The sequence below is a fragment of the Filicampus tigris genome, chromosome 10, assembly GCF_054856515.1.
Source record: "Filicampus tigris isolate MCC_2025a chromosome 10, RoL_Ftig_1.0, whole genome shotgun sequence".
Lineage (NCBI taxonomy): Eukaryota > Metazoa > Chordata > Actinopteri > Syngnathiformes > Syngnathidae > Filicampus > Filicampus tigris.
In genome coordinates, this window is record NC_141226.1 from 18,427,097 (window position 1) to 18,446,599 (window position 19,503).

The 19,503-nt window shown below is 40.5% G+C and overlaps 3 protein-coding genes across 4 annotated transcripts in view; 2 read left to right on the top strand and 1 right to left on the bottom strand.

The window, feature by feature from the left end:
• The window catches only part of LOC147141130 (voltage-dependent R-type calcium channel subunit alpha-1E-like), a 55,791-nt gene extending 52,273 nt beyond the window's left edge, over positions 1-3,518 (top strand). The window contains exon 49 of the mRNA XM_086043609.1: positions 554-3,518. Within this exon, the coding sequence (XP_085899735.1) occupies positions 554-1,048 (495 nt within the window). The 3' untranslated portion in view covers positions 1,049-3,518. The remainder of the gene's footprint in view (positions 1-553) is intronic.
• Positions 3,519-3,943: 425 nt separating this feature from the next.
• LOC147141131 (RING finger protein 11-like) lies at positions 3,944-9,085 on the top strand. Of its 2 annotated transcripts, none has more exons than XM_086043815.1 (3): positions 3,944-4,567; positions 5,682-5,851; positions 6,076-9,085. In XM_086043815.1, exons 1-3 carry the CDS (start codon positions 4,436-4,438, stop codon positions 6,245-6,247), a joined length of 474 nt encoding a protein of 157 aa, XP_085899941.1. In that variant the 5' UTR covers positions 3,944-4,435; the 3' UTR covers positions 6,248-9,085. The 2 variants fall into 2 exon arrangements, with proteins under 2 accessions (XP_085899941.1, XP_085899942.1); XM_086043816.1 differs by having other exon boundaries at positions 3,944-4,558.
• Positions 9,086-10,003: 918 nt separating this feature from the next.
• LOC147141132 (retinoid isomerohydrolase) lies at positions 10,004-18,931 on the bottom strand. The gene is made up of 13 exons (XM_086043910.1): positions 18,784-18,931; positions 17,580-17,662; positions 17,351-17,501; positions 15,670-15,777; positions 15,027-15,168; positions 14,810-14,957; positions 14,015-14,229; positions 12,859-12,998; positions 12,655-12,784; positions 12,044-12,158; positions 10,910-11,004; positions 10,717-10,828; positions 10,004-10,196 (listed from the first exon to the last, which is right to left on the bottom strand). The coding sequence occupies exons 1-13, from the start codon at positions 18,792-18,794 to the stop codon at positions 10,051-10,053; spliced, it is 1,596 nt and encodes a 531-aa protein (XP_085900036.1). The 5' UTR covers positions 18,795-18,931; the 3' UTR covers positions 10,004-10,050.
• Between the last annotated feature and the right edge of the window lie 572 nt (positions 18,932-19,503).

The window sequence follows — 19,503 nt, forward strand, 5'->3', positions numbered from 1 at the left end:
CCAAAGGTAAGCGTTGATGATTGCAGTAACGACCAAACATGGCTCAGCTTCAGAGAACAGGTGAGCCGTGATTGGCTGTTACCTGAGCCCTGCGCAACTGCGATGTCATTTTTAGTTGACAGCAAGTGACAAAATGGCCGCCCCGAGATGGACAAAAACGCGTGGATTTTACTACTTAACTCATATTGCACAAACACAATATCAATCAGAATGCCGTGTTTCAACTAGTGGGACTTTATTGTGGAGAAAAATTTGGGGTTGACCTCCACTTTAAGGGGTCTATTCAAAGCCCTGATTGAATCATGAACTGATTGATCAGTATTACGGTAATGGGGAACATTTTATGGACCAGCCTGTTACTCCTTTCGAGTTTAATCACGGCTCAAAATTGTTCTTGGGTTTTATAAGACATTTAATGTTGTCAACTTGTTCAAACAATGCAGTCAGAGCTCAGAACATAGCAATATAAATCCCAGTTAGCACACAAAATATGGAGGATTTACATGAAACACTTTGAGCACGACTGACTGATAGTTGTCGGCTCTGCCCTTAGGGTAACAGCTCAGACAGTCCCGTGCCCTCCACATCGGAGTCCAGCACCCCCAGTGTCCGACGGCCTTCATCGCAGACCCCGACGCGCTCTCGTCCTCACATCTCCTACTCGCCGCTCGTGTGTCGCGCCGACCCCTCCGTCGGCGAGGACGACGAGACGGTGACGGCCAGGCTGGACCAGGATGCGGCCGGTGGCGAACGAGGGGGCGAGGCGGGCCGACACCCGTCGCCGCTGCGCCGCTACCCCTCCGAGCCCTTCCTGGCCTCGCAGGAGGAGGACCACAGCCCCGATCCCACCGGCCCCATGGAGACGTTGACCTTCGAGGCGGCCGTGGCCTGCAGCCTGGGACGCTCGAACACCGTCAGTTCGGCCCGCCCGCGCTTGCGGACCGGCTGGCAGGTCCCCAACGGACACTTTCGCAAGCGTCTGGCGCAGACGGCCTCGGTGGCGGGCTGCGATCCGCTCAGCGACACAGAGGAGGACGACCGGTGCTAGGGACAAAGACACAGCGACTCTTTGCTGCATTCGACACCGTCATGATTGTCCAACTCAAGCCGACGGCAGCAAAGAACACTTCTTCCTGGAACCGTCCTTGCCAATTCACACTAAACGCTTACTATTCAAACAAAAAACAAAGGTCTACATCCTGCCTTTTACTTGATGATTGAGGAACGGTACTTCATTGGAAACAGCCACACGATGACGAGAGAAAAGCGGGGTACACACATACTGATGTTCAACATAAACAATTTTTACAACTTGAGGGACCCGGCATGTCAAGTTAAAAAAAAAAAAAAAAAAAAATCTTGTGCTACTTGCAAATTCCGTGGCGAACCTATCCTGTTATTAAATGAAATAGTCACCTATTTGTTGTTTTGTGCTCTGGTCAAAGCAATAGCAGTGTTGCTTTGGTGCCATCTGGTGGCATCTGGGTGCCAAGGGCCTTTTGGAGTGAGTTGAGGAGCACCACTTAAGACAAAAGTAGTCCATCTCAGCCATCTTGTGGCATTTATAGGGCATTGCAGTACCTTGTACTGTAAACCTCTTACTCCCTTTCCCCTGCAAATAGTGGGGGGTTCATTGTACTTAAGATGACTGTCGTAGTACCAAGTCTGACCTGCGAGAGGCAGCACTGTGCCACAGGGCACCCGGACTGCAGAGAAATAAAAAGAAGACATAAAAGTGTTAGGAAATGAACTGTTAGCATTTCATAGAACTACTTTACATTGCGGTCAGAAACTCGTCTCCTTGTTATTTTTATTGTGGCAAATGACTTGTGAGCTGCAGTACGGTCCCGAGTGGCAAAGCCCACCTGCCTCACGGTTCTGAGTTACAGAGTTCGAATCCTGGCCTTCCTGTGTGGCGTTTGCATGTTCTCACCGGGTACTCGTCTTTCTCACACATTCCAAAACATAGGTCCTTGGAAACATTGCCAAAAATGTGAATGGAAATTCTTTCTATAATATGCATACCTGTCAACCCCGGGTTGTACCGAATCTTACAAAAGTTGTAATTTGCCTTTACATATCTGTATATAATCTTACACGTTATTTTCAAATGGCTGCTGTCACGTGAGTGGGAATCAGCTTTAAAAAAAAAAATCCAAATCAAATCAAAGCATAATCGTATTTATGAATCGTGATTTCAACAATCTAAATAAACGTGATATCCCCCGCCACCCTCCACCCCCACCCACCACCAGGCCTTTGCTGACTTTGATTGAAAAGGTAGATGGGCAAAAGGCTCGAATGCAGCCCGATTGTCAATATGTGTGTAGCCCGCTTAAAAATGCAGGACTGTGCAAAAGTCTAAATAGCACAACATGTAATGAGCTTCAACACAGTGACACATGGCTTTTTATTGGCTTGGTGCACAAGTCATGGAAAAAAACATAACATTATGGCAAGGCTTCGGATGAAGGTCCAAATGCTACTTTTTTTCTTCCTCGCTTTTTTTTTTTTTTTTACACATTTCATAGCATCAATGGAACAGTCCACCCGCAAGACTCAGACTGGCACCTCCCATTTGTTCACCATGATGCTCACTTTTGTTGCTGGTGGAAGTCTGTGCTCAGTCCTATGACATTGTACACACAAACAAGTAAACAGCAACGCTAATGGCGTGCCATTGACTTTTGCACAGTACTATACTATGAATGAATCAATCGAAACCATAAGATGATTTTGTGTTGCAGTGTTCAGGCTTAGTGTGAATATGTAACTACATTTTCCTCACATTACAGCATCTGTGCAAAGGAGCTGACACTACTTTTCCATATTATGAGCAACAATTTCAGATTGATTTTTTTTTTTTTACAATATGAATAGATCTGCATGAGAGGGGTGTAATTTTTTTCCTTTTCACTTTAATTCATAACTTGTGAGATAAGACTGCACTTGTAGAATAATAGGAAAAAAATGCTTGTTATTTCAACCAGCTAAATGAACCTTTAAAATCTTTCTTGTGTCATTCCTGTTGATTTTTGTTTCCAGTCAACACCCTTTACAAATGGGAGCAATGTAATCTATCAGGAACATCGTCGACACATCGTATTTATTTACCATTGTCTTTCTTGTGAATATTCCAAATAGAAAGCACTGCAGACAATGACTGTAGAAAAACAGTAGACACATCCTTAACCATTTACTTAAATGTTACTCTACTACTTATTAATAATGTACAGAGACTATTTGTAATATTTTAGAGGAAATAAATAAATCAATAAAAGCTGGTGAGCTTTACAAGTAAAAGCGTTATTTTTAATGGTCGCTAATGGTTTGTTTGTTTTAATTGCCCACCAAAGCCTAATCTGTGACAATCACGAAACAAAAACAAACAAACAAACCAAGAAACAAAAATTGAGTTTTGTTTCATGAGTTCCTGCAAAGAAAATGGAAATGCAAATAACTCCTGGTTTTTACATGTATAATAGCTGTATATACAAATAAATGTGTCCTGAAGTCCACACACTGTTATTGACTGTGTATTTATTGGGCCCTGCACAACAGGAAAGTATTCAAAACATTAAATTGTTAAACATTGGTAATGTTGCACCAACAGCTCTGCAATTGCTCTGCCTGCACAAACGTTTATTGTAGCGCTAAAACAGGAAACAATCCAACTATTCCTCAAAATTAAACTATGTCCGAGTACCGTGAACGCCTCGTACCTCACGAGATGTAAACACCACTCATGAAAAGGATTGTAATACATCACCCAGTATATTAGTTATGATTAATAATAAGCAAAGCGATCAGAAATAAGAATAAAATATAGCCCAGTCGTATGCGCGAGTTATGTGTCTTTTTTGGGCAATGACGTATACACAGGTGTTAAAGTAAAAAAGGGGGGAGGGGGAATTTTGTCATCGTTTTGGACCTGGTGAAACTAGCCAATCAGCGCAAAGAGTGGTGCTCTGACGTCATATCCAAACGACACTTTAGCATGTCCGCGTTGAGCGAGACAGGATAGCTTGAAAACTATTTTAATGTTACTCGTAGCGGATAAGACACGAAAATGTCGCCACTGTCGGAGCTCGAGACGGTTTAGTTGAACTGTCGGCGCTGCTTCCGTCGTAGTTATTTATTGTACAACATTCCGTAGGAGCAAGGAAATGAGCGGCGCCGATCGAGGAAGTCGCCCAGCTGGTGAACAAAGCTAGCTGGCTAGCCGTTAGCAGGAGTTCTTTGTTTTGAGCTTCAACGGGAAGTAAACATGAGCTAAAACTGAGGCGGCTTCGCTCAAAAGTTGCATCAAACATGCAGACTTTACAGTGAATTCTTGTTTTGTGTGACATCACGAGAGAACGATAAGAACGCCGCCGTGGTTATCGGTTGTAGCATTAAACTGAATACAATATCTCCTATTTGGGAGCGGCACAAAATGGGCAACTGTTTGAAGTCGCCCACGTCGGATGACATCTCTCTCCTTCATGAGTCCCAGTCGGACAGGGCGAGCTTCGGGGACGGGACGGATCCAGATCTGGAGCCGCCTCCGCCATACCGGGTAAGCCAGGTGACTAACAAACACCTACTCGGACTTGAATCATTGATACTCTTGTTCTGACTGTGGACTGAGTTATAAACGACACACCACAACAAAGTGTGACTTCACAAGATGAGTAATCATAATTGTAGTTTATGAATTATATGAATTGATTAATTAATCCACTTTACGATTACTCCAGAATTCAGCTGCACGGATGCTGGAGCACATTACACCAGTTTTAAAATCGCTTTATTGCACAGCACTTTGAGTTGCATTTGTTTGTATGAATAGTGCTATATAAATAAAATTTGATTGATTGATATTAATTCAGAATGATTGAATGTCACCATACCATCCTCTTTGTCATTGTACAAATTGGATGTAACTTCATTTAAAATACCTCAAAATTACATGAGATGTATCTACATAGAAAAGCAAGCTACCTTTCAACACTTTTTGGGTGGTCAAAGATATGTTAACCCGCCGTGCTTGCGAGAAACATCAAAAGAGTAATTATACAAATAGATGCGTAAAACCCCTTTCTAATTAGCCGGATGGGATTTTTCTGAGAGGAGCTCAAACAGAAACCAGCACACAAAAATGGGGTCTGTTGACCTCGGATTGGGAATGAATGAGTTAAAGGGATGTGCGAAGCATCTTAAGCTGCTTGAAAGTGAGACCAAATGCTGGCTATAATTTACATTTCATCAGGTAAGTTGATTCACAAAATAATGACATGGTGGAAATTCAGACATGGTGAACATGATCATTGTTATTCCAAACCTCCCAAAACATGCATGTTAAGTTCCTTGAAGACTCTTAACTTGTCCATGGATGTGAATGTGAGTGTAAATGCTTGGCCGCCCCTCGCTCAAAAAGTAGTTGGGGTAGACCACCCGCAGCCCTATTGCGGATAAGTGCTATAGAACATGGATGAATGGGTTATATCATACATTACGTGACCTTCAGTATTGCGCAATCAACATGCAGCTTTGTTTGCAGTCACACTTTCACCGTGCGACAGACTTTTCAAGAATGTCAACACGCGTAAACTTGGCTCATCAGACCACTTTGCTGTCGCAGACAAAAGTGAAAAACCTGTTCTGGAAATATTTGTGTTTGTGTGTCTCTGCTCCATCAGGAGCAGGCGCACATGCCCATGTACCATCCAACGCCCAGCCAGGCCCGTCTGGCCACCCAGCTGACGGAGGAGGAGCAGATCCGCATCGCCCAGCGCATCGGACTGATCCAGCACCTGCCCAAGGGCGTGTACGACGGTGGCCCTGATGGCTCCGAGAAGAAGATCCGCGAGTACGTATTACGAGTTGTCACTCGTTTATGACATCGCGTGCACATGTGGCGCCTTGTGTTGGCTCATCAGGTCCAAAATGCCCTGAAAAAGCATTTGTGTTCATTCAATTTGAGGAACATAAAAATATATGCATTTCAATAACATTAGTTTGTCAAAATCATGTCCACACAGAAGACTGTGTTGCGGCACTCAGTCAACATTTTTTGGGGCGGGGCCTCTACAGGTGTGTGATCTGCATGCTGGATTTTGTGTACGGCGACCCGGTGCGGTTCCTGCCGTGCATGCACATCTACCACATGGACTGCATAGACGACTGGCTCATGAGGTCCTTCACCTGCCCGTCCTGCATGGAACCCGTCGACGCCGCCCTGCTCTCGACCTACGAGACCAACTGACGCCCCGCCTCCTCCCTCCCTCCCCGACAGCTCACCTCACGCGCGACAACAGTGGGTGGAGCTTCAAATCAACAAAGTTGGTGGTCGTCTTGCACTTTGAGAAAAATCATTTTCAAACACCCCGCCCACCCACATGTCGCTAAGAACGTTCCAGACAACGCTGTAGCAAAGATGTGTGTGCGCGTGCGCTCGTGTGTGTGTGTGTGTGTGTGTGGCCACTTGAGCCGGACTCAGTGGTCACCTGACTATTAAATTATTCACCCAAAATCTTTAAGCGTGTCACTAGAACTCACACCTTATTAGCAGTTGCCTAATGTCTCGGTGCATTAACGCTTGACTTTATATATTTATGCATTCTGATTGGCTGGTGTGCGCGTATGTGTGTGCACGTGTGGGTGTTGTTCACAGGCGAGAGCCCGTGTAAATGTATTTGAAATGAATTTATGTAACACTTTTATGTAAAAGCCCCTTGGCTCGCGTCACTTATATTCAATACTCAATATTTCATCAAATAGTGGCCACCAATAAGATGTCCTTATTCGGGAAAAAAAAAAAAAAAACAGCAAGTCATTGTAATTACATTTGTTCACTCTAGGGCTGTGCAATTAATCGAAAGTCAATTGCAATTACACGATTACAAAGTTGGCATAATCGCCAAAAATGATTATTAATATGCATTTATATCCAACGTACTACGTTTGTTTACACAAGGAAATTGCACATTTTTTATTTTATAATCACTAATTTGATAGGTTTTGTTTGGTCCAAAGCGAACTTGCATAGTGTTTCAAAGAAATTTAATTGTCTTGATATTTTTTACGTTTAAACATGTTCTTGTTTTGTACAACCGCCCCCAAAAAATTATCGTTTGAATAATCGTGATTTCAATTATTACCAAAATAATCATGATTCATATTTTTTTTATCATCGAGCAGCCCTAGTTCACTCACACGGACTTTAGACACGCAAAGAGTCAACTGCGCATTTGGACTCTGTTGCTAACCAAAACAGGAGCGCTCACTGAGGCACATAAGCAGTCCCTCATTTAAATTTAAGTGTCAAGAATGTCTTCAGTGTACCCCTAAAACCCGCAATGTTGTGTCCACGTTTTCACTTGACGCTTGTAAATTGTAATACAGTGACCGCTGTGTATGCTTATTTGATAGCTTTAGCGTTATTATGCTAGGTTCAGACCGGGTCTAACCGGGTGCAACTACACGCGGGTTGCTTCGAAGGAAGAATGGGCTCGGAAAAAAACGTTTGAACATCACTAGTCAAATCCGGTGGTTGTGTTATGACTTTGGCTGCCGAAAAGCTAACTTCCTTGACGGTTCAACTGCTGTAAACAAATCGATACGCTCACCAGATACACCAACTTCAACGCTCCCCGTTGTCCGAGCCTGCTCCTTTTTTCGCTCGGTCACGGCACGTTTTAGAAGGCGGCTGTGTCGTTTATCTCTCGGCCCCACAGACTGCAATGACGTTATCCCCGCGTCGTCACATTGGGAACAAAATGCTCAGCTGGCGTTAGCAGCTTTCGGCAAGTCGGGCTACATTTCCCACGATTCTTAGGCACGGAAGCAGAAAGTAGTTTTTAGTTCCGGCGTAACGAAAACAAGGATGCCTGCTAGCGATTAGATGAGAATGAGAAGGTGAATGTGAAAGTAAATGGGAAGGAATTGGAATTAAAGACGACCAACTGAAAAGCTGACATCCATATATAAGGTGCATCGGAATAAAAGGCGCGTTGTCATTTTGTTAAGAAAATGAAAGGATTTTAAGTGGGATTTATAGTCCGAAAAATACGGCAACCTTATTTACGTCAGTTCTCACACGCATGATTGACTGTGCAGTTGGACTCTGTTGCTAACCAAAATAGCAGCACCTACCAAGGCACTCGCTCCCCTTCAGATGAAGTGTGGACAATTTCGAGTGAAGGATAATCACGCATGATGTGGGAACTGCTGTTAGCGTTTTTCCTTGATACGTTTCTCCTCTTGATTTTGTCGTAAGCTCCACTTTCACTTCAGGTAGAGTAACATTGTTGGAATGTTAGTCCAAAAAAGACCACATACAGTCTGCAGTTGAGTAAATAACCCCCGCCACCCCCCTCGGCCACTATTTGCTGAAATGGGAAGAATTAGCAGGGCATGAAAAGTAATACAGAGAATACAGTAAATCTTAAAACGCTGTATAATGTAAAATTAAAAATAGGTTCTCCGTAACTAATTTGCTGCGTGCGCGCACATACGGCAGGAGGTCGGCCAATGTAAAGGGCTCAGGCAGATCGCAACTTGCTTGCACACTTTTCATCTGATCCGCTGATTTGCACTTTAGAACAATATGTAAAAGAAACAAAAAAATATATATATATATATTATTAATATATGTAGACCTTATAATAACCTTGCACTATCAACACTTCGTATTTTTTTTTCCACCTTTAGCACTCACTAGTACACTGACAAGAGGTTTGCTTTAGTCCAGTCACAATGTATAATTCACAAGATTCACTTTGCTTTGGTTGCAGCAGATTATCGTGGCGGTAGTGTGACATTTTCTTATGAACTATTATTTTTGTCGCATTTGGCGTAGTTGGGAGAACAGGGACGCCTCGCCGAGCAAACCTCTGTTCAAACCCCATTTGTGTGAGTTATGAAAATAGTTTTTACATCACGTTTTTTTTGGGGTTTTTTTGCAATATTTTTAAAACCAGTCCGAACATTGTTTCCTGTGATCTTGTTTGTATTTCTTATGTTTGTGTTGTTTTGTTTGGAACAAGGGCGAAACAGCCTTCGTGTGTAAAGGGAAAAAAATACAATAAATTTTGAAAGACCATCCTTGGGTATGATTCCTATTATTAATACTTCCTCTAATCATGTCCAAAGGAAGCTCAACTTAAATTAAGTTCATTTTCATGGCAAATATGGAGTTGGAAATTCATCTGATCACTCTTCAAAGCATCCTAGAGTAGAAGAAAATTGACATCATAAAAAAAAAAAACGAGGCGGTAGACTTTGATACAAATATTAATGTTCACATTCTCCGTTCTCGTTTAAATCAGTGGTTCGCAACTCTTGTCTTCTTTTGAACCACATTTTCCTATTGTCGCAAAGTTGTGACCCATTATATAGAAGTTAAGAAAATCAAACATTTTCTTTTACAGTACTTTGGAAAATAATGAGCAACATTTTGTGACATGTTGCTGACCAAACCAGTAATCGAAATACTGTTTAGGCATTTTCTGGACTGTCAGTTTGAAATAATGCCATAGAAGGATGGAAATTAAAACATCTTTTTTGTCAGATTTTTTGCGATTCCTATTTTAATCAAGACATTATTAAAATAGTCGTTAATTGCAGCCCTATTGTATGTATTTAATATTTATATGGCTGAATAATTACATATAATGAGCACATCAGATGACAATTTGCGTCACTTGAAGTCCGTGTTGCATTCAGTGACCTCCCGTCTATCTTGATTGCAACATTCTTTTTTTTTTCCCCCCTCCGGATTAAAACTCGACGCATTTAATCAGATTTTCTGCACTGCAACACAGAGGCACTTTGACTCTAGATCTCAGAGTTGCCTAATAAATCCGTCTTTAAAACACTGCCCGCTAATTCCCATTTTCTATGGTGACATATTTAATCTCCACAAATATCCCGACAATGTCGGATTATAGACTTGTCTGACTCGACGGGAAGCAAATCCTTCTGGCACATGGTTCTCCTCGGATTAAAACCCACACTCGTGTATCCAGAGAGAGCTTTTATTTTGAATGAGTGACAAAATGTCGGCCATCAGGGCTTGTACATTCCGTGGAAGGTGACCGGGATGGTGCACTCCACCTCGGCCCGAGCGATCTCCGACAGGTCCTTGGCGTTGAGGATGAGGAGGTACCCTGGTCTCTGCGATCCGGGGGCCACCACGATGGTCAGCAGCACGCCTGCTCGCACGAGGGACATCGTCTCACTTTAGTGTTGGCTTTGCTTTTTATTTGCCTTTTTTTTGCCCATGCAATATTACAAGTTAAAGTGTTTCATCACCTTCATAATTACACTTGAGTGTTTCGATATGAGCGGTGAACTTTTTTTAATCGCCGTTGCGTCGGCATATAAAGTGTCTGACTTATCTTTTTTGTGATTATATGATGGCAAGTCTGTACGTGAAGAGACACGCCTCCAAGTCCCAATCAGTAAACGCCCTCTGTAAGTAGGTAGCTTCTTTTTATACGTTTAGAATCTTAAAATGTTAAAAGTGGTATGATAGTGGCAGTGAGATTCGAACAGATTAGTTCTGTTTCTATTGTTTCCTTTGGGAAAATGGCGCCCACACCCCCCCTCGGTGAGACAAACCTGACAACTACTACAATTTTTTTTTTTTTTTTTTTAAAGACAGCTGTTCTAGTTATGCAAATGAACTATAACGCCATATCCTATATAATGTATATAGTTGATCATCCATACCATCATCCTCGTCCACACCGTCGGGGGTCTGCACAAAGAGAGGCTCCGAGGGATACGAGTCCGCTTCTTGCCAAATCCAGGTCTCCTTGGTCTTCACGTTCAATTTGCAGATCTGCACGCAAGGCGAAACCCGAAGTGAAACCAAACGAAGCGTGTTTGAGCGCATCATTTTGCCAGTAAGCCAAGCACACACCCTGTCTGGTATGAAGTGGTTGAGACCCAGGCCGTAGGCGTACGTGTAGTTCTTCCCCGCGTACTTTTCGTAGTTGATTTGTGGGAACTCAAACGCTGCAAACACATCAACATAGATTGTATATTTGACTTTAATTTGGCCCAGCGAGCATATACATGATCAAGCGTCCGATAATTTATCAGTTCCGCCCAGAAAATCGGTTAATTAAAATTGATTGTATTCATGTTTATTTTGTTTTCCTTTATATTAATAAATTATTTGGTAGTTGATTTATGGTGAGTAACAAAATAAGATAAAGACAGTAAAATGAATTATTTTATGGGTTAACATTTCATACGTGACGTGGCATATGTTTAATAGATTCATCTGTTTATTCATTGTCAGTCATTGATTACAAATCACACAAAGTAACAAATGTAAATCAACCATTTTATTTTTTGTAGTCAACCTTTGCCATGGATTTATTGTAAATAAAATACCAAAAATAATATTAAAATAACACCTACAGTAAAAAGAATGTGGAAATTTTTTTTTTAATTTTATTTCTAAAAGATATATTTAATAATTGTGCAAGTCACAGTTTGAACTTCAACACTGCACTTAATATATGAACATAAAGAAATACATGGTACTTTAATAATGATTAAATAAAAAAATTATTGCACTCAAAAGTTAAATCTAAAACGTACCTAAATACTTGAAAACAGACAGTTCTAAAAAAATTAGATGCAAATGTATCGTACTTAAATAAAATCTATCTCGCGGGGCGGCCATTTTGCCACTTGTCGACTGAAAATGACATCACAGTTGCTCAGGGCTCAGCTAACAACCATTCGTGGCTCAGCTTCCAAAAACATTTGAGACGTGATTGGCCGTTACCTGAGCAACTGTGATGTCATTTTCAGTCGACAGAAGTGACAAAATGGCCGCCCCCTGAGATGGCTAAAACCGGGTGGATTTTCCTACTTAACTCATATAGACCAGTGAAGGCGCATTGAAAAGAATCTTTTTGGGTTGACTTACAAAAAAAACGATGCTTTTATTTTTAAAAAATAAATAAATAAGGCCATTTCCAAGTAAGCACTACCTTTCGAGCGGTCGTCCGTATATTTTTAAGCAATGACGCTCGTTTACCCTGGCGAGGTCCGGCGAAGAGCACCTCGGGCTCCAGCCAGATGGTCCCGTCGGCGTGCATGACTGCTGTGGCTGTGGTGTAAGGCAAGCTCACCAAGTTCTTCCCTTGCTCCTCCTGCATCGCGTACACAAGTCAATTCAAAGCCCTTTTCACATGCGCCGCACCTTTCTCTCGTCTCCTGCTGCCTGTTGAAAGTTCTCTGATGTATATCAAATACTTGGCAGTGGGGCTGTTCGATTTTGCCTAATAAGAAAATCCCGATTATTTTCTCCCAAACACGATTCTACGATTACGTTTTCTTTGCAAAATGAAAAAGAATGAAAAATGAAGTATTTTGAATGTCTTTTATTCAAACTTAATTTTTCTTTCTTTGAACTCAAAATGCCAATTTAACTTAATACGCACATAACAATCCATTGGGATTAACAGCATTTTACTTTCACAATAGAGTTCACATCTGTTCTTAATTAAAGCAATAATGAAAGAAGAAAGTGTCTGAAACGAAATCATCAACATGAGAGAAGGTAGACAGTTACTTTCGACGCAAAAGGGTCGAAGGCGTTGCGGAGTTCCCTAAACACGGTCTGTTCCCGAAGTCGGCGCGACTGACCTTGTGGACGTCCAAGGGTATGACGTATCTGCGAACCTCCGGCTGGGGCGCAATCATGGCCGCCTGCTTCACCTCCTCCCAGTTGGCCCTCAGGTTGGCCAACCACAGGTAGTTGTACACAAACTCGAAGCTGATGCGCACAACAAACGGGAGGGGTGGCAACGTTGCCAAAGTGAATGCGCACGCGACGTTTCAGCCACTCACCCCTTCCAGGCGCACAGGTCGAACACAACAAAGCCGTTGTCCTCGTAGGTGTTGATGTGGTGGAACATGCCGATGGCCGCCCCTTTGAATTTGTGGTCGATGTACTCGCCCGGATGCTTTCTGGCGATGTGGAACAACGTCTGCGACCCAAATCGGCATCGCCAAGTTAGCGATGGCTCATTTGCGCTTCAAATCATTCGAACGCATCTTCAGCCGAACCTCCAAAGTGGAATGGAGTTTTTTTTTTTTTTCCCATAGGAAATAATGTGAGCTGACATTAATCTGTCGGCGTCATAAATCCTTTATAAATGTTTTTTAGTGGCTAGTAGGCAGTGACGTACGGGGACCAAAAACCGTCCCGGGAATATTCGTCGAAGGGGAGGTGCAGATGGCGGCCGACATGCGGGGGTGACGTATTCGTCAGGGGTTGGGGGGAATTGGGGGAATATCCCTGATGCGCGGCAATTTCGGCAGGGAATGGACCGGCCGTTCGTGAATCTCCCCAAATTCCCGATAGCCACCACGCCCCTGCTTGTGGGTAAAATGAAAAAGTTAAGTATGATCATAAAGATGAAATAAAGTGCTTGCAAAGGGATACTGACATCTAGTGGTGCGTTGTAGGTATTGCTGGATTTCACGTGTCGTGTGCGATAAGCGTATTTGAGTTAGTTATCTCACTTTTCCTCTTTACAAATATGTGACTTTTGGTCACAGAAAATGTATTTTCTTGCACATCATTTGAAAAAAAGTGGTTTCTTGACAAGTAAAATCAGACTGCCCTTTATTATAGTACAAAGAATTGTTCTCAGTGAAAATCTGACTTTTTTTTTACTTATAATTTAGTACCTTTTCAAAATTAAAAAAAATATATACTTTTTGTCACGTAAAATAAGACTTTTAAAAAATTCGCAATATGTGAAATTTTTGCCATGGAAAATCTAGCTTTCTTCTCCCTGTCATGAAAAATTGTTTTTCTTCAAAATTAAAAAAACAAAACAAATCTGACTTTTTTCAGAATTTTTTTTTCAGAATTTCACCCTGAATTTTCATCCTTTCGTTGACTGACTTGTGAGGCACTTTTTTTTTTTTTGGAGACATGTTTGATGCAAGTCCAAATGTTAACACTTTAGTGTCTCCGCTGTGCGCTTGCACGTACCCCTTGGCTCTCGTTGGACTCAAAGCAATCCATGTAGTTGGAGCCTCGGATGCTCCAAGCGCTCAAGAACTTGAGCAGGTTGATCTTGACTGGCGTCTCCACGAACACAAAGTAGTTTTCAGACATGCCGAAGCTGTGCACGTAGGCGGGCTTGAACCTCTCGGCGCTGGGGAACTGCACAACCACCCTGGACTTCTCGATGGGGTCCGACTTGTCTGAGGTATGACATGGTGTCAATAAAACTTTAAAAACAAACATGTCTTCAATATTAAATGTTGGCCTGCAGGTAACAATTATTTGCATAATCGATTAATCTGTTGATGATTTGGTCGATAAATCTGAGACGAAATGCACGTTTTAATTTCCATTCCTTTTCTCAAAAACCGAACATTATGTTCAATTAAAAGTGCAGAAAATGCTCATGTTCCTGAAAAACAAAAAAAAATGTGATAATCGTTTTTAAAAGTAAAAGCAGATGTTTGCAATTTTTTTTAGGAAAACAAAAGGCGAACAATCATTCCGCCTTAATGGAGAACTCCAAAAATCTGACAATATTTACTGTTGATAGCCTGAAATTCTGTAGATTTTGAATTTTTTTCATTCAATAAGGTCTCTAAACGATTATCAAAAATATTTCTCGATTAATTTGGTAATCAATTGCCGATTAATTGATTAATCGTTGCACCTCTAAATGCAAACGTATTGAACCTAAACACAAGTAACGTTTACTTGGACAGTGATTAATTTGCGCGCCACTAGAGGGAGCACTTTGCCAACGCTTCATGGAACGCAAACCTTTCTGCGTGGGCGGAATCCTGACAATGTTGTAGGCCAGCGTGGCTCCTTTGCCCATGCAGTTCCCGATGTTGTACACGGTGCCGTCCCTCTCGATGTGGGGGTGCGCCGTCACGCCGTTGATGTTGATGTAGTTGCACATGTCCACCTGTGGGACAAAAGTCTCAACGTTTTGATTCTAACAAGAGTTTTAATTCCTTCACTCCAGGAGGCAAACCTTCTTCAGTGTGTCCAGAGTGTCGGGGTCCACTTTGGTGATGTAGTTGGTTTCGGTGACGGCGTAAAAGTCTTCGCCCACCGGGTAGACGTTGACCAGGCAGTTATCGGTCACCTCCACACCCTTGAAGTAAGAAAAAAACCTACGCACATCGTTTCGCCGTTATATTAATAAACAATGTACGTAATAAATGTTGAGTTTTGCCATTACAACATGAATAGTTCAACAGCTCAAGTAGCCCATTTATGTTAAGTGAAATCCATAGACTTTCATTTTTAATAAATAAAAGTCATAATGGTCAGCCAAAAAGGTTGTCTTGATTTTTTTTTTTTTTATAAAAAACAAACTTTATTCTTAATTGTCACTGTTAAAAATGCACTTCCAATTAAGTGGCAAAACCGGGTATCATTTGTGTCGTTATCTGCTGAATTTAACTATTAAAGTAACTTGTGATCTAACTTAGTTACTTTTTAAAACAAAGTCATCATCAGTCAGGTAACTAAGTTAGTTTTGACAGCAATTAATCAGTAAGATAATTAAGTGACTTTTTAAAGCAAGTAATCAGTAAAGTAGCTAAGTTACTTTCCCAAGGTGACTGTGGCAACGCTACTGAAGGAGAAAGCAGAAAGTGTTGTCTCCATACCTGGAGAAGATGTTTTTGCAGGGATCGGGATAAGCGAACGTGCCAAATTCGGTGATGACCACACGCTTCTCCGTGATGGCCCGCACGTAAGCGTCGGTTTTGACGAATCTGCAAACATCAAACGCATCGTTAACAACTTTACCCACGAAAAGCCCCAAAAGTGGGACCGTTAGGCCTTCGAGCAAAAGTACTCTCCCAAAGTGATTTTATTCCTAAAAAGTAGATTAAATATTTATTTATAACGCATTTACATTTTTTTAAAATTTAACCTAAATAAATGTTTTAAAACAAGCAGCTTTTAAAGATTAAATACAAATGTATTGAACGTGAAAGGTAAATAGTAAGTGAACTGTGCAGCGATTCTTTCATCTGCCACAAGAGGGAGCCCATGTGACGTAATTTGACAATCTCGCTTCTAAAGGATTAAAACAGGGCCATTTTGCTTTTTCTTTGGCTTTTTGGGGTGATGCTACCACATAAGGGAACCAGTGACAGCGTCACAACTGAGACGTACTGTAGTTTAGCAAGGCTATTTCCGGACAACTTGAACCTGGGAAAGCGAAGGCGTTCTAACCCCAAAAGGGGCTGAGATACTCGCACCCCATTTCACATGCATGGTGTGGTGAGAATACCAATAGGCCAGGACCCGCATAATATATCCTGGCACACCTCTATGCTTCATTTTTATGAATAACTTAGTGTGATTCACACGATCAAACGCCCGAGACGCATCAACGAAGCACATTAGGACTGATGAATTACGATGTCTGTATTTGCTCACAATTTCTTTGAGCGCAAAGATACATAGGCCATGCTTAGCTTTGAATCCAAACTGGTTATCTGCCAAATTGACATAATCAACAACTCTGTCCAGATGGATTCTCTCCATAACTTTGGAGAGAATGCTGGCTATGGCTATGGGCCTATAATTATCGAGGCTACTAACTTTACCTGCTTTGTCTTTTATTACTGGGACAAGCAGAATTGAAAGCATTGAATCAGGCAGTGCTCCATGTATCATGAAGCCTGTAAAACAGATGGACAACAAAATATACACATTTTTTAAATTATTGAAAATATACAAATTCTTCCTCGTATAAGTATGTAGTAAGATTTGTGATGCTAACCATAGAAAAGGAAAAGGAATACTACACTACTCCCTAAAATAAAATGAAAGTTTGACTTTTATCCCATATGATTGTTACCTTTTCCCAAAAATACTGCATACATATTTTTTGTTGAAAATATAACATTTTTTTTTATTTTCCTCAAAACTTTTGTTTTACCTTTACATGAATATGTTTTTTGCTGTTTTTCTCCAATGTACATTTTCCCCTAAAATTACAACTTTAACCGAGGGCAAATGTCAGTATTTTGACACTTGTGTGTGTTACAATGATGAACGTAAAAAAAATGCAGACATGTGAATCATCTCTCCTCATTGAACTTGCCGTATTTTATACAATTTTATGACCACTGAAAATATAAAAATGTGACTTAAAATATAGCCTTCCTGCGCAGTGAATAAATGTTTCACCAGACGATGGCGACATTTGACCGCAAACCGGATGAATTTGATTTTTACTTTAATTTGTCGAGGAAAAAACGAATTCTTACAGATAGCTTTGACAGTGAAGTTGAGTTTTAATTGAACAAACAGTCATCTTCCAAAAGCTCTTACTTGCGAAAGTAGGTGACTTGTCCATTCTTAAAGTCAAACTTGTGCATGAGCGCCTGTCCATCAAAGAGGTGATAAAAGGGCTCGTCCCCCACCTCGAAAAGACCCGGACCCAAACGCAGGAGACTTCCCCTCAGAAAGGAAGGAATCCGTCCTACAAAGGAAAACACACACGACATTCATGCCTCCAAGAAAGAAAAAAAAAAACGTGAAAAAAAGTGCGAAAAGGAACCTATGACTGTTGCTGGAAGAGGCTCGGCAAGCTCTTCGCATGTCTCAAAGATCTTCTTGTAGCCGCCGGCTGGGTGTTCAAATCTGGTTGCGAGCATAAAATCAAATGAACTCCGATCAAACTGAGTTAAACCCAATTAAATCTATTTAAAAGAAAATCATTTCGGTTGAATTTCTCAAAACTGAAGTACAAATACAATAACTATAAATAAATTAAAAAACTAACCTATATTGAATAAATGTAACAAAGGCATAAATTAATTTAATTGATTAATTAATTAATTAATTAATTAATTACTTTAATTTAAAGTTTCTTTACAAGAATATTTTCTATGTAGCCCTACTAGTCTAAACAAGGAATATGTTTAATATTGCAATCATGCAATATGAATTAACCAGCAAAAGCGCCTCGTTTTTTATCCAGGGGCGGCCATTTTTTTCTATTTTTGTTTTTGTTGTTGTAATTGTTTTGATTTAGAATTATTACATATAATTTTTTATATATATTTTTTTATTATTTGTATGTTTTTTTTAATTTTAAAATATTATTATTTGCTTTTAATTTAAGGGGGCGGCCATTTTGGTACTTGCTGTCGACTGAAAATGACATCACAGTGTCAAAGGGCTCAGGTAACGACCAATCATTGCTCGGTTTGCAAGCGCCAACTCAGAAGACAGGTGAAATCCAGCACAATTAAACCCATAAAAAGAAATAAACTACAACTAGATTTTTAGAGATTAAAATATATACTCTACAATAAATTAGACCAAATTATGACGAATTAAATCCATTAATTAATGTAGATCATTAAATTAATCAAAATGTATATAAATACAACTATTGTAGATTAAATACAATAACTTTACATTTAAATTCTCAAATTAAATACCATTTACTAAATCACAATTTCCATTCAAATTAAAGTCATTAAAGAAAATCAAATAAAGTCATGAAATAACTTTTTTCATGGAAAACACTTTTTCCAATAATTTTTGGGGGTTATTTTTTATTATTAATATTATTATTATTATTTTCCCTCCAACGTATTTATAATGGGGGTCAATTATACACGACCAGCCTGGTCGCTATCCCCTCACGAATAGCTGGGGTCTCAAATTCAATTCATTCAACATAATTTCAGTTGGTTGCAGGAAACACATCAGATCAGAAATCAAACAAACAAGAAAAGAATCTTCCAACTGACCTGCTGACCATGACTGTTCTCTGTGTCGGTGAAACAGATCAAAGGAAATTCTTGACGTCCAAGTTTGTGCTCTCTGGTCAGACTGGAGCTATTTATCCGTCAAGTGCTCTCTCTCAAGCTGTGTTGTCAAGCTTTTTTTTTCCCCCTTCTCCTGTTTGTTTGTGGCCAATCAGGTTCAAGTGTGAACAAGAATCCTATTGTGTCGTGAAATGTCCCGTGCTGGATGTCTCAATTGCAGGCCCACTTGAAGCCGGATTTGTGACAGAAAACATTCTGAATTAGTAATATGTCGCAATGGAGCTTTTTTTTGGCCAAAGATTGACCTTTATATTTAATGTCTGCTTAGTCATGCTAAGTGTACAAACAGTATAGAGCAACTCGCCACAATTGAGGCAAGCTACCATATTAGGTGCACCGTTGTTTTTGATTGGCACTGGAAAAGAGCTATTATGTAACAAGAAGTTTCTTATTCTGATTGTCATCAAACTGGGAGGTTTTTTTTCATAAAGCAAAAAAATAATCACAGGAAAATAGTGCAATGAATTCTATAGATTGAATTGAAGGATGACTTTTTCTGTGGTTTAATTTCAACTTTAACATTTTAAAATTATGATTTTATTCCTCAAATATAAACGATTTCTTGAAAAGGTGTATTTTTTCTAATTTGTTCTCAAAACCTTTTCTCAAAATATGAAACTTTTTTTTTTAAATAAGACTTTG

Coding starts and splice junctions, on each gene's coding strand:
- LOC147141131 (XM_086043815.1), top strand. CDS start 4,436: ATGGGCAACTGTTTGAAGTCGCCCACGTCGGATGACATCTCTCTCCTT. Junction 4,568..5,681: donor CGCCATACCGGGTAAGCCAG/GTGACTAACAAA, acceptor CTGCTCCATCAG/GAGCAGGCGCACATGCCCAT. Junction 5,852..6,075: donor TCCGAGAAGAAGATCCGCGA/GTACGTATTACG, acceptor GGGCCTCTACAG/GTGTGTGATCTGCATGCTGG.
- LOC147141132 (XM_086043910.1), bottom strand. Junction 14,958..15,026: donor CTCTGGACACACTGAAGAAG/GTTTGCCTCCTG, acceptor TTTGTCCCACAG/GTGGACATGTGCAACTACAT. Junction 12,999..14,014: donor AGTCCAACGAGAGCCAAGGG/GTACGTGCAAGC, acceptor TTTGGGTCGCAG/ACGTTGTTCCACATCGCCAG.